General features: G+C 36.7%; 2 protein-coding genes across 5 annotated transcripts in view; one reads left to right on the forward strand and one right to left on the reverse strand.

Annotated features, from left to right (window-relative positions):
- Nucleotides 1-1051: 1051 nt before the first annotated feature.
- Nucleotides 1052-14188, reverse strand: part of LOC124174691 (matrix metalloproteinase-14) — a 28361-nt gene continuing 15224 nt past the window's right edge. Inside the window, exons 3-10 of one of the 4 annotated variants that reach the window (XM_046554080.1) lie at nt 13734-13841; nt 10994-11142; nt 10284-10586; nt 9880-10036; nt 9656-9792; nt 8847-9167; nt 8271-8352; nt 1052-3554 (exon numbers count right to left, since the gene is read on the reverse strand). In XM_046554080.1, coding sequence (XP_046410036.1) covers nt 3400-3554; nt 8271-8352; nt 8847-9167; nt 9656-9792; nt 9880-10036; nt 10284-10586; nt 10994-11142; nt 13734-13841 — 1412 coding nt within the window. In that variant the 3' untranslated portion in view covers nt 1052-3399. Of the gene's footprint in view, nt 3555-3689; nt 3943-8144; nt 8353-8846; nt 9168-9655; nt 9793-9879; nt 10037-10283; nt 10587-10993; nt 11143-13733; nt 13842-14188 lie in introns of those variants that run through there. The other 3 variants (XM_046554078.1, XM_046554081.1, XM_046554079.1) reach the window with 3 other exon arrangements.
- On the forward strand, nt 3480-11947 carry LOC124174694 (DPH3 homolog). Its single transcript, XM_046554083.1, has 2 exons — nt 3480-3676; nt 11232-11947. The coding sequence occupies exon 2, from the start codon at nt 11252-11254 to the stop codon at nt 11510-11512; it is 261 nt and encodes an 86-aa protein (XP_046410039.1). The 5' UTR covers nt 3480-3676; nt 11232-11251; the 3' UTR covers nt 11513-11947.

The raw sequence follows: 14188 nt of genomic DNA on the forward strand, positions 1-14188 counted from the left end.
GATCAACAAGCAAGTGAAAAAAAACGAGCAGCGACTCGTCAAATTTTGCTGAAAGGCCTCTCCGAAGAAAACTATTTCTGGAAACTTTCATAAATTTCTACGAATTTATTCAATATGTGAATTTCCGACAGTCTCCCAGTTTTCATGTAAAATATCTGACAAATACTAGTGATTTCTAAAAATTTTGATGAAATATTTCAATTCCCAAATGAACCATATTTGTTATAAATGTTCCCAATAAATTTTAAGAATAATCTCGTTAGGTTCTTTAATGTAATTAAAGAAGGATGTTTGGTTCATAATAATATAAACGCGACAGAGCTGCACAACGTGGTTCGATGTTGCCGTGTGTTGCTTGTAATAATCATTGCATCTTTTTTCTCATTGGTAAGTTTTCTAGTGTATAATAATATTACATTATTTATATTTTATTTGGAGAGTCGCGGAGCAACGAGCTCAAGACTCGACTTAATCAGTGAAAAAATATACTCTAAAGGCACATGATACAAAGGCGTATAGATACACTATAATATAATATAATAATTACATCGAGATTGATCCTTGGATGAATATTTTCCACTGACTTTAAATTCTTTAAGTTAAGAACTTTATCGTGATTTATTAGCCCGAGGTTCATTCTCAACAATTCATAACACGTAAATAATAAGGTGTTTCGTTTGGAAGAAACATTTTTTCTTGCTGAAACCTGAACAAATTTTTGTACATAAAAAAAAAACATGCTTGTGGCAGGATATCTCTCAAGATCAAATTTTAATTGGTTGCTCTTAGAATTCGACTTTTTCCGCATTTCAATTACAGGACGAGATGTCATTTTCCTGTTGAAATGCTACGACTTTTGCACATTTAATGATATAAACTCAATCCTGGGAATATTTTGTACAGAATTAAGTTCTCTAAAAAATTATAATGTGAATTTTTGGTTTAAACTCAATAGCTCAGCCAAGGAACCTTTTGTACATGAATTTTTTGTCAAAATCAACTTGCAAGGCTTATAACTTTTGGATCATTTGAATTATGAGATATTTCTATAAAGAATTGGATTCTCTATAAAATGTCTCTATGATCACATCTATATCATGGAATGCAGTTGAGGTGTAAAAGTATGAAGAAACTGACACCTAAGTACACGTGATTAAACGATAATGCGTGAAATAAAAGAACTGCGAAATCCGAGAGCGACCTTTTAATATTGGATTTGAAAGATATTCTTCAGCGATAATCTTTTTTTCGCCTTAAGCAACAAAATTTTCAGCTGTACGTAAAAACGACAAAAAAATACAAAAAGAAGAACTTTTGCCTCGAAACAAAATACCTTAGTAATTATCCCAATTAAAAATAGTTCATGATAAAATCTAACTACGTTGGTACAATCATAATTATTCATCTTCCAACGATTCATGTGTGTAACGATACAAATAATTCCACGTCGCGCATCCAAACACATGATATATGTACAATATAGGTAATTGTCATGTCGCAACGTTGCTCTAGCACCTTTGCGTGTGTATCTTGAATTGAGTGGATTGTGCGTAATACAGAAGGGATGGTTTTTCGACGACGGCGAAGAAGGCTTAAAAATATTTAACCGCAGTAATTCAAATAAGTCTGATAATAGTAATTTGTGTTCTTTCAAGTCTGTATCAACAAAACAAAAAGTAAAACATTCAAGTATGGAAATAATCGAAATGCATCGTTATACGTACATTTCCCCTTCAACGCTGACCATTATTTCCAAATCTGATCATCAATAATACCCTTGATTATTTTTTTACCATAACTTTGGCAAGATAATTTGTTTTCCAGAACTTTATAGTATATTATGTAAAGAAGTTGAAACCATTCCATTATTCTCTCCAATTATAAATCAGCTCGAAATCTCTGGTTATATACCATATGATAGGAAAATAGTAACGATGATGATCCTGATGATAATAATAATAATAAAAATCGTCACGACAGTGTAACACAGTAGAAACCCTGAATTTCGGTAAAGTGAATCAAACAAAGTTTATAACACTACCTATGGAAAAATCTATATACGATTCCATCATTGAGAGAAGATGTTTGTACTGTTACTGTTGTTATTTTTATTATCATTATTATTGTTTTAGTTGGTGTTGTTATTACTATGTCACTGATATTAAAATGATTGACGTTCTTTTATATTATTATGAATGTGGTAAAAACAGGGTTTAATAATATTAAATATACTATACGTCGGTATAATCTCATTCATTGAATAATCATCTATCACTATAATATAGGTAATGATAATTGATATCCTATCTCGTATCCTATATTCACTTGATAATTGTTATATAATTATAGTTCTATGACATGACATTGTAATATGTTACATAAAAATATCACTGACTGAGCAATATGTACATAGCTTATATAGTTTGAATTGTATAATACAGAAACTGAAATTTCATGCTCGAACCGCACAGTTAGTAGTTCATTGTAGTATAATGTTTTTGTTATTATTTTTACCACCGCGAGATTCGTCTACTAGTACATATAATTTGAATAGTTTATAACCAATTTTTTTCGACTCACACAGCTTCTTGGCAGTATTGAAAAGAGCAAAGTTCGTTACTGTAATGTGCTAATCGACTGGAAACAGAAGCTAATTACTTCATCACAATGAGTATAATTGTTTGTTTTCTGGAATTTGATGATTCTTTGAAATAAAATGAAATTGTTGTGCGATCCAAGGACAGAAGATTTATCTAACGTTCGATTTTCGATTTCGATCGAGCCTGCCAAAAATTATTTTTCAAAACATTCGCAAATGTCTTCAAAATTACTCAAAATGTGAATTTCCAACAGTTTCCCAGTTTTTCTGATAAATCTTTGGACAAATCCTGGTAATTCCTAGGAATTTTGTAGAAGTATATCAATTTTTGTAGAAAAAAAAATAACTTCACCAGATTTACGAGAAAACGGTGATATTTTCTGAAAACTTACGAAAGTTTTCTTTATTACAGGTATGTCCAGATTTTTTCAGTTAGAATTCATTCTTCCTGAGAACTGTCCGAAATCATGGTATATTTTTGAGGAACGTCTGAACTTGTTTACGATTAATTTCGAAGAATCTTTGCACCAATATCGATTTTCGGTTTTTTATATTTACCTTGCGGTTCCTGCAACCTGCGTTTCTGGGTTACAATGCTATCGACGTCGATATACCGCGCATTTTGAATTTGAAATTCGAAATTCAAACTGTCTTGGTCCCGTCAACGGTCGTTATTGGGATGTTGGCTAGACATCTCACTTTGTCACACATCTCGAGTCCAAGTTGAGATCGTAAGTTGTTTCGATTCTTCTTCACTCCGCACAACGTTATACGAAGAACGAATTCTACCACGCTGGAAGCTATGAACCGGTCAAAAACTTTGCGATGAGAACTACTGCGAGCGCGGTTGCTCCCCGCCATGTTGGATTTCCGTTTACAAGATGGCCGCCCCCCGGAGCCGACGAACTCGCCGAGTCCTGATTCGATGACGTCGCTAGTTCCTCGTCGGTTCCTCCTGAGAATATTACCAACATTGTTCGAGTTTGTTCGATTGGCGGAAAATTGACGCGAAACACTGCATTCTCGCCGGAGTTTTACGGCGAAGAGAGGCGACACGTGTGGCGGTTGTGGCACGTGGTAAGAGTTTTTGTTTTAGTTCCGTTTATGTTTGCGAATGAGTTTGAATTTGTGTTGCCGTTTTTCACGTCTTATCCTTCCGTTTGCGACTTCTGGGGTCCTCTAGGTCTTTCCCTTTGACGTTAGGCAACACACACGGGGCAGGCGAGTGTTGTTTGGAACTTATTTGGCTGATTAATCACATTGCGGTAACTAGTTGCCGCGTCGTGATTTGGTTTTTCATTTTCTTTCGAATCCGTAAAACCCGAATCGAAAGTTTGGCTCCTCTGGAAATACCAGGTGAAACACCTTGTTAATTCATTGACCACTCGTCCTTGTTAGTAACTCGCGGAAAATTCGGGGAATACATTGCATCTCTTTGTTAACAAGCATCAGAACGGTTCAACATAACCTTAAAACCCTAACCTTGAGTCGTTTCGCTGTTACATTCTTAACGTTACATTCACGGTGGTGACTTTTACCGTCAATTGAACTCACATACCATTGCCTGGAAACAAACTCCTTCATGTTCGTCTCCGTCGGTAAAAAGGCATTGGAGCGCTTTTCGATCGGTATTGTACCTAATTTTGTATGTAACTGATTTCGTCAGTATTTCAGTTCAAATGCAAATCGGGTTCGATTCTAAGCTGTAAATTTCTTGTAGTCGTTCTGAACACGTGAAATTAGAATTCAACGGTTGTTTTTCCTATTTAACTAAATTCTCACAATCTTATCTATAGGAATTTTGACGTATGGAGATTTCAAGTTTCCTAGTCTTGAATAGTAACAGAAAAGATGTCGATAAGCTAGTGAACCTATTGTAAGATATTTGATTCTCGGACTCATGCAGCGGCTTTGAATTTTTACAAACTTAAACTTGTTCAAACTAAAAAAAAATCGAAATTAAGTTCTCTCTTTCTCCTTTTTCAAGGTTCTACTAAAGCAATATTTTCTTTCGTTCAAGCTTACTTCATGTTTTTCACATAAAATAATTTTCTTTATATGGGAGTTCAGTTTTCGAAATTGGTCAATATTCACACTATTACAAGGCCAAGCTAATTATTTGCACCAAGGCATGTATTCTGGCAGAGAAACTTTACATGATACGTATTTTTTTTATCATTATTGTTATCATTATCATCAATAATCTGTTTACGGGGAATTTTTTTGACTTTTGTAATCACTTTCGAAGTCAACAATTACGAGGAATTGGGTTTGCCGCAACATGTTTAGTTTACCCTAAACGTTCATTCAATTTGTGAATCAAAATCTTTTTAAATTGTTACACTATTATATGATGTTGCAAAATGTAGGTACCGATAGATTTGAAGTCAGAGGTGTTTGAGACTGTTTTTTTGTTTTTTTTGCACATAATTCTTTCAACGTCACTATCCAGTATTTCTAAACTAATCTTGCGCTAATATTTTAAGCCACTAAACAATGACGTTATAAAAATAGTGCGCTTCAAAAATTGTTTCAACTCTTGCGACTGAAGCTATTATTGAACATGTAAAATATGGTCTTCGTTGCTTGAATTGATCTTAAGAAATGAGAGTTGAAAAAGAAGAGATCGATCGTTGTTTTCCTTTGGCAAACCCAATTTTTCGGATGCAACTGCAAATCGTAAATCGTTGGCCAATGAATCAGCGAGTAGACGGCAAAAAAAAAAAAACCGCCCCCGTTTGAAGCAAACTCCGTGGATTGCAATTTGTAGTAATATAGAGATAGTCATGTAGACAGATAGATAATAGATAGATGAAGGTGAAAATTATAATCGATGTAACGAATATAATGTCAAACGTATATAAAAGATAGAATACTGAAGTTGCATTACGTGCCAAAAGTGATAAAGAGAATATAAGATAATGATACAGACTACATCGTGCAGGGAGTAACTTAAATTTAAAATATATAATGATAACAAGATGATATCAAAGTAGTAAAGGCTAAATAATAATTGAACGTGCGTTAATTGTTGCTAACAAAGAGATTCCGGTGGATTTTTAGAGAGCGCTAATCAATACGGGGATCAGGAGTTACGAGAGCGTTTTTACGGGATTTACTGGTTAGCAGGATGACAGACACAAAATACTCATTCGATTAGATCAGAGTTCCAAACAACGCAGCAACCGCCAATTGCAATTTGCCAAGTCTCTCTTACCATGCACCACATTTTCCGCTGATTTTAAAAAAATTATTATTAGTATCTTCATCGGCAGGTATATAACATTATATAATAAACGGCTGCAGTGTCAATTCCATACCAAATTACATATTATTGTGAAATGCATTTTCGTGCGATGCTTCGCAGTATAAAAGTAATAATAATACGTTCAAAACCGTTATCATATTGAAGAGTGATAGAGATAGATAGAAAATTGAAGGTCTATGTGAAATACAGAAAGAGATATAATCATGCAGGTAAATTACTGGTGGGAAGCGGAATCTACTTTTCCTACACCATTTTTTTCATTCCTTTAGCAACGAAATATTGAAATAGATAAATAAAAAAACTAAGTAATAAAAATTTGAGAATCAATAACAAAAGACAATAGAGAAAAAACTAGAATTTTGTACGATAATAAAGCTTGATATCGCAAGCATATACTGCACAAATTTGAAATTTGAAATAAAAAAAAATACGACTTATTTTTTTTAAGGTACTTAAAAATTATGTAAAACATTTCGATTGTATTAAAAAAATGGACTCTGGATCAACTCTGGATTTGGCGACGGCGACGGTGACGTCTTGGTGACACATTATTATAACATTACTATATGTATAATAGTAATAATTGCCTCATTGTTTTGTGAAGTATATAAAAAAACAGATCACATTTAACAGAGTTACGTTTAATAATTATTTTTTTAAATATCTCTCTCTGCTGTTGTTTTTAAAAAAATTTGTTTAATGATCGCGTGGCGTCCACAGCGCCTGGCTAAAATACTTTTGGGCTAGATGAGAAACATTATAGATCTATTCTAACTAAATACGAAGGGGGCCGGGGGATAATTTAAAGTACTTAACGACTGCAGAATAACCCTAATTGTAAGTGAATACTGTGACTATGATGAAAAAAAAAATTCTTCTACTCTTCAATTTGTAGAAGTAAAGATTTTAATACAAAAAGAAAAAAAAAACCTTATATGTTACTAACGAAACTCCACACGAAAATGATTGTATCAATAATTTCGGTTTTGAATTGACACAAATAGATAAAAAAAAAAAAAAAAAACAGAAGGCAAAAGGAAATAAGATAATACAAAAATTGATCGTTTAATTGATTAGTATGAGTTTTTAGTTGGTTATTATCGTCGCTCTGCGATAACGATGCTGATTAAGACGATGATTATTATTTGTTTTCTAATGCGTTAAAATCTTGTGAAGCAATATTCATAACATCTTTTTATAAAGCGTCAAATTTACCATCACCATTGATTATTTTCTTTTTTTTTTTTGTCTCTTTTTTATCTTATACGTTGTAAAATTTTGCGCAGCGAAACAAACGTATCCACTTTGCTTTTGTCTTTAATTTTGGCATGATGACTTTGTTTTGCTCATTTTATACTATTTTATGGGATATGTTAACGTGCATGCGTTCATTTCGCTGCTGCATCTAGCCCTAGTATTTGCCAGGTGTATGAAACACCATCGTTAATCGACTGTAGAACGAAAAATACACTTATGAGAATCAAGGAGGTTGGTTAGTTGAAAATCAACAATTTCTTTCATCTTCTTTCACTGGATATTCGCACATTGAATATTTAGATAATTCATATTCACTTTTCTCATCGGATGATTTACCCAAAAATCGAAGAAAAAAGATATACATGGAGTTTTAAACGAGAACTGAGATAACAATTTTATATTTTAAAGTTGTAAAAATCTAGTATATTCGGTTTCACTCTGCAATTTCATTAAGACATTTTTTGTGGTTACTTTGGTGTTTTAAAAAAACACCAAAAACCTTTAAATTTTCAAATTGACATCGATGTCCACATTGGTAAAAGAATGGAATACTGAAATCACTATACGATGAGACAAAAAAAAAAAATCCTCAAATCTTTCGGTTGAAAAATTATAGAAAGAGGTGCATTGTTTTAAAAGTAAAACAAATTTTTCAAAAACTGCCCGTCTCTTGCAATTATTCATCTTCCAAACTAAATATCTTTACAATAGACTAGAAAAATATATTGAACAATCTCTCGTTTGGGATTTTCGAATCGCCTTTTTCCCGACTCTCAAGCTTGGAGTCCATCCAATTAATTTGATAAATACTCAATGCGCCACTATCTCGTGACCAAAGCGGGTAAAAAATTATTGTTTTTCATATCACCGATCTTTTTGAATGAAACGTCAATTGCTCAGAAAGGCGAATAAACGAAATTCTGGGTGGTTGGCGATAGTGGTTTTTTTTCTTTCGATTCTTTGCCGTCATGAAAATCTTAACAAATCATTTCGGTATTTTTTTCGACTCAGACAAAGTACCTGCGTCTAAAATGATGTCACCGACGTCTCCGTGGACGTCCTCATCGCCGAGAAGGTCGCCACCGACCTCCTCCAGGTTGCCATTGGTTAATACGGAAGGGGTTTCCCCTAACCACTGCACATTACCTAGCGTCCCTTTGCTCGCCGACCGGCACCCGAACCACCAATATCCGTTCGCCCGCGGGAAAGCCGGATCCGCCTGATCCACCTGGAAAACAAAAGAAGTCGAACAAATCCGAAGAATTCTTCAACAGTTTCGGCGGCATGCAGAAATTCCAAAGTTGTAGTATTTTTTTTTTTTTTTTTCGACGAACACTGGTGCCTCTAGGTTTTGCAAATGGCGTATTAAGAATTTGATGCAATCCCAGGTACCAACTTTTGTGATCCTGTTTGCTATTTGCAACAGACATATCTTTGCTTAGCTATTTCGAATTTTGTTAATCTAACCTCAAATTCGTCATCAGCGAATCGAATAATCTTTAGTCGTCAAATTTCATAGAAATTGCCGAACCTTATTCCGAAACAAATGATGTGCCCGATACAGCATCAACTTCCACTAAATTACAAAGATTTTTCCGCCAAAGAGGTTAAGAACGCTTTTAGATCATATAGACTAATCGCCAGATTAGCCGTGAGGTGAAAATTCAGCGTCAACGCTGCCTGGTGAATTTCTTTATTTTTAGAACCGCAATTAAGGCTTACCGAGAATGTCCGATCGTTGAATCGGTAGTAAGCGCCACCTTTGAAAAAGTATGTATAGCCGTGATACGCAAGAGCGGCATCTATATTGTCCGGAAGACCTTCCCAGTTCGAAATCAATTTCGGATACGTGCTCTTCACCGGAGGTTTTTGGGCCGGGTCGAATCTCCAGAACTTCGTACCCTTGTAGAAGTAAATCTTTCCATTTCCGGTCCAAACTGTAGCCGCGTCAATGTTATCCGGAATTCCGGTAAAGCCTTCGCTTATTTCTTTCGGGTAAGCTCCGTCCATTCGCCTCCCCACGTACCTCCAATACTTGGAGCCCTGATGGAAGATTGAATCGTTTCACTTTCATCAAATTTTTTACGCTTTGCGTAATGTCTGAGCCACTCCGAAAGTCATTTGTATTCTATTGTATTACCATTCGTAATGATCAAGTTATCGAATAAATTTCATGAACAGAATTACTTGTACACGTGCGGAAATTTATTCTGTGACAGATAATTCTCCATTGCCAACGTAACTGGCTAGGGAGAAAAATTAGCTGTCGCAAAATCAATTTCCGCATGCGTACGAACCTAAATGAGAATTTGTTAATCTTTTGGTGTACTACAGTCGGGACAACTCAACTTTTTTTTTATCGAAGAAAAACATTTTCGAACTTGCGTATTAAAAAAACGTACTTAGACATTTTTCTTTCTGATTAGGCCAATGATTAGGTGTGAAACATTATACACATAAGAATTATTCTTCAAATTTGATATTCCCTGAAGTATACATTTTTTTTTGTCGTGATCGATCTCGTGTCTCACCTTGAAGAAGTATGTCTTGCCATTTTTGTACGTAAAGGCAGCGTCAATGTTGCCCGGAAGACCCCGCCAGGTTGTGCTGATGAGTTTTGGATACCCAGCTGCGATTCCGTCGCTCGTCAGCTTCCAGTAATGCTCACCTGTTTACAAAAATCGGTCATTAGAACTCGACACAAGCGTTTGTTTGATCGGAACTTATTGTTAGCAAAACGGCTGATGCTTCTCACCTTTGAACGCGTAAGTGTGGCCTTCTGCGGAATTGAACATCGTATCGATCTGGGGATCCGTGCATAGTTGAGGGTCTTCTTCTCCCGGTGGAGCAATCGTCGTGTGGTGATGCTTTGTCCCGCTTCCCGAGTCCTCGGTTTTCGGTCCGTAGAGAGCCTAAAGTAGGTTACAGAAGAAAACTGTGTCAAATGAATGCTGATAAATATCCGCTGCTGTGAGTCAAAGAGACAATCGGGAATCCAACTCGATTCCAATCAACCGCTACAACAAATTACCGTATACAAATTTTAAAAGACTTGAACCGACTTCAAGCGACTTTACGAAGTCAAAAGAGTTCAACTGCATTCAAAGACGTCCAGTGACTTCATGATGTTGAGAAACTTGTCGAATTCTTTTGATTCACCTGTATGCCTTGGATGTCATCGCTGTCGAGCATGAAGTGAGGGTCGTATCCTCTGTAGAAGGGTGCCATGAGGGCTGACTTGATGTCACTGTGGCTGAGGCCTAAGGAATGGCCGAATTCGTGCGCCGCAACTTGGAAGAGGTTTGTCCCGCGGTAGCTGTCAATGCTCCAGTGTTCGGAGTCGTCGAAGTGAGCGTCTCCTCCGTAAACCGGGAAGTAGGCGTGGGCCAGGGTGCCTCCAGGACCATCGAAAGGATCTCCGTCACCGTGCTCTCCACGCTCAAACCTGATCTCGATGTGCACCTGCCGGAATATTGCCACACGGTTAATTGCACCATTCGCGGTTGTCCGGCCTCAGTTTCTTTGAAGAATCGTTTTTTGGACTCGTCCGAACAAAGTTCCAAAGCAGACAGTTCAATTACTCGAGTATCGGCGTTCACCTGACTTGGAATAACTTCGTGAAGTTGAAAAACTTAATTTTAGTTAAAGTGACTAAGAGTGACTTTACATAACTTGGTGAATTGAAATGACCTGAATAGTTTTCTCCAATGGTTTAAAAGTTTTGAATTGAGTATTCAAATAACTTTAAGTAACTTTAGGTAACTTTATGATGTCAAAATATTTCATTCCAATTCAAATAACTTTGTCAATTCGGAAGAGTTGAAATGGCTTCAGGAGGTCGAAAAATTAACGATTTTAGAATCTCTTACCTGTCCGCTTTTCGGCACGAATGTCAAGTCTGTGTATTCGGACCACACAGAAAATGCCTTAGCGATTTCTTTGTCCACGGCCGTTCTGTCAAGGAGTCTAGGGTACTTGCTGATCTTGTATGACAGTCGCTTAACCTTCCATCTGGACCCTGAAGATCGCAGTAATCCTCATTAATACATGCGTAAGACATTAGTTTCAACTGCAAATATTTGAACTGAACTTTTCGGTCTGTTTCAGGGTCTGAGAAATTTCTCATAATGCCGGTTTACCACGACGAAGTTGAGATCGAGGACTTTGAGTACGACGAGGACGAGGAAATGTACTACTATCCTTGCCCGTGTGGAGACCAATTTCAAATATCCAAAGCGGACCTTGTCAATGGCGAGGAAGATGCCACGTGTCCGTCCTGCTCGCTCGTCATCAAAGTCATTTACGATAAAGAGAAGTTCGTTACTGCCCAGGAAGAGATTTCCGAAAAAGACTCGGAAAAGACTGAAGTGCGACTGCAGAAGGCCTAAGAGCTTCGCGATCGCTTTTAACGTCAATTAATGCTTTCGAGTATTTCCGTTGTATTATAACGATATCCGACGAGTCAGAAAAATTCCAAACCTCGTCGTAGATCAGATAATTTATTTTACCATTGATCTTTTTTCCGAGTATTCATACGACTATTATCCGACCGAGTGATTACTTAGAAAAGAAATGAGCTAGATAAGTGTATGACTGATTACCGTTGTCTTAGCAATTCGATGCGCTGGTCGTGTTCTTATATGCTCTTACAATGTACACATAGTAAATTTTGAATGCATACATTTCTATATCATTGAATTATTCAGCAGTATGTACATATATATATTACTTTAAAAAAGTAAAATAAGTGTAAAAATAGCATAAACAGAAGAAATAAATGTCAGATTGACGAATGGAAGAAGAAAGTGAAATAAAATAACAGGTTTGTTTCTCACAAAAACACGATGTTCAAGTTATTTCACACCTCGGAAAAATTCCAACCGATCAACGCTCGGTGTGAAAACAAGAGAGAAAAAGTGAAAACGATGAAGGAGAAAAAGAAGAGCGCTCATCACGCGATAAATTCGAAGAGATAAAATCGCGTACGCGTAGAATTCAATTTAAAACGCAGTGGTCAACGTCCTGCACCGTCCGACAGAGTCAAGGCCGCTGTTTCACAGCTTGACTCCACGGCCCGAGTCACATTCAGTAGAAACAATCGCACAGTTTCGCAGTCGGTGTGAAATCGTTGCAATTTTTTGGCTGTCGCTTAGAACAGAATCCACTGTTTCATTTCTCCGTTTATTACACCTCTTATCCAACAATATTTTCACCAAGATTTCATACCGCAGATTGCGTTACAGTTACCCTGCATAAAAAGTTTATTAATTTACGTAACTTTCCAGGCACTATTGATAATTATTACCGCTGATTTAACTATTGCGTACTTATGTAACCGAGCTACGTGGCCGGGCAAAAAAACTGTGGAGGGATCCCAGGAATACCGGCCACTTTCAGCTTGTTGCAATTTTCAGTCGTCACGGTTATCGATGCCAAACATAACTTTCGGCAGGTTTACCACAGTTCTCGAGGCTCCTAGATTTCGTTCTATCGGTTTCTCAGGATTTTTTGTCATTAAATGGACACTTGGAATCTGATCCCGCCGTATTGCACACGTCGCAAACAAATTTACCCAAAAAATGCAATATGGCGTCGCTGTGAGCAATCAGCTGATCGAACGTATTTGGCAAATTCTTCGAACATCAATACCGAAAAAACATCGTCCAAGCTATGAGACTATTGTTTCATGACATTGAGTCAATTTATAGTAAAATATGAGAAAAACCGCTTTTATAGTAATATCCGATATTTACTGCTTCAAAACGGCATCTTCTGAATTCGAGGTTCCGAGAAAAAAACTGATGCAGAGAAAAGGGCTGGTGAAACGATGGAAATGTTCGCCCAACACTGTAGACATTTGCATTTCAATATGAACTTCGTTATTCAGACTTTAAACAAGCGATGTCCAGTTTTCGATGTGGAGGAGGAGACACGCTCGAGTGATTATTATTTTTGTTTAGTTTGGCGTTGTTATTATTGTCATTATTACTAGGCCCCTTTCAAAGTCAGGTGCAAATTGTTGACTCGATATTTAACACGGCTCAGGCTTAGCGAGCGAATAAATAATAATTGCCGCGAGGCGCGTGCTAAGCAGAGACAGGAAGTGAACGACGAAGTTGTTACAGAGTTGTCAGTCAGGCGGTGGCTCAGCCGGTTTAGAATAGCGTGAGTCTAGCATACAAATCGATTTTTTCTTTTTGCCTCGGTTTTACTCGCTCACCCTATGACGCGGGTAACTCAATAATCGTCGTTTGCCACTCAGAATTCAATATCTGTTACTATTACTTTGGGTTAGGTAACATTGTCGAGTGACTAAACCTACGGCCGGTAAAATTTCTAACGACAGGTCATTTACCGTTACTGTGAGCCGACTAGTTAGCCAGTTTGAGTTTTAGTCAGAAGCGCATTCCACGTTCAATCACGGAGACCTTGAATTTGGAAGGAATAAACACAGGACAGCTTGTTTACTTCTTTACAACTATCCTTGCTACGATTATACGTGCGGCTTAAGACTGAGTTATGTATAATGTCCTTAAAATAATTCAAGAAAGAATTGAATTGACGTATAGGATAATTAACCGGTTTTCAGTATAATTCTGCTTAACGTACCTTGAAGAGCGTATCTCTTTGACCTGCCGTCTGTGCTTGGACCAACTTTATCCTTTACGCCACAACGCGGCAAGGACATTAGATGAGCTGTTTCACCGTCCAAGTTACCTGCGGGAAATAAATGCACGAGTGTTATTTCATCTCGGAAACATGGCAGGTACTTTTTTATGGTATAGAATTACACCCAATTATTCTCGTACACTATTAATGAATGTATAATGTAAATAACGACGAGATCTTACGTGAACTCTATAAAAAAAATATACAAGATCTTGGGTAGGAAGATTCTTATTCTCGCAAATCACTCAGGAATCGCTCGACCGACATTGGTCAAAATCTGATCACTTCCAAGTCGAATCAAGCCAACCCAATGCACCAAATTTTATCTAACACTCGAACTACCAGACCAGTCAAAATGACCGGTATTACAATTTCATTTTAAGATTCCTACATCA

Source organism: Neodiprion fabricii, chromosome 2 (genome assembly GCF_021155785.1).
Source record: "Neodiprion fabricii isolate iyNeoFabr1 chromosome 2, iyNeoFabr1.1, whole genome shotgun sequence".
Taxonomy (NCBI): domain Eukaryota; kingdom Metazoa; phylum Arthropoda; class Insecta; order Hymenoptera; family Diprionidae; genus Neodiprion; species Neodiprion fabricii.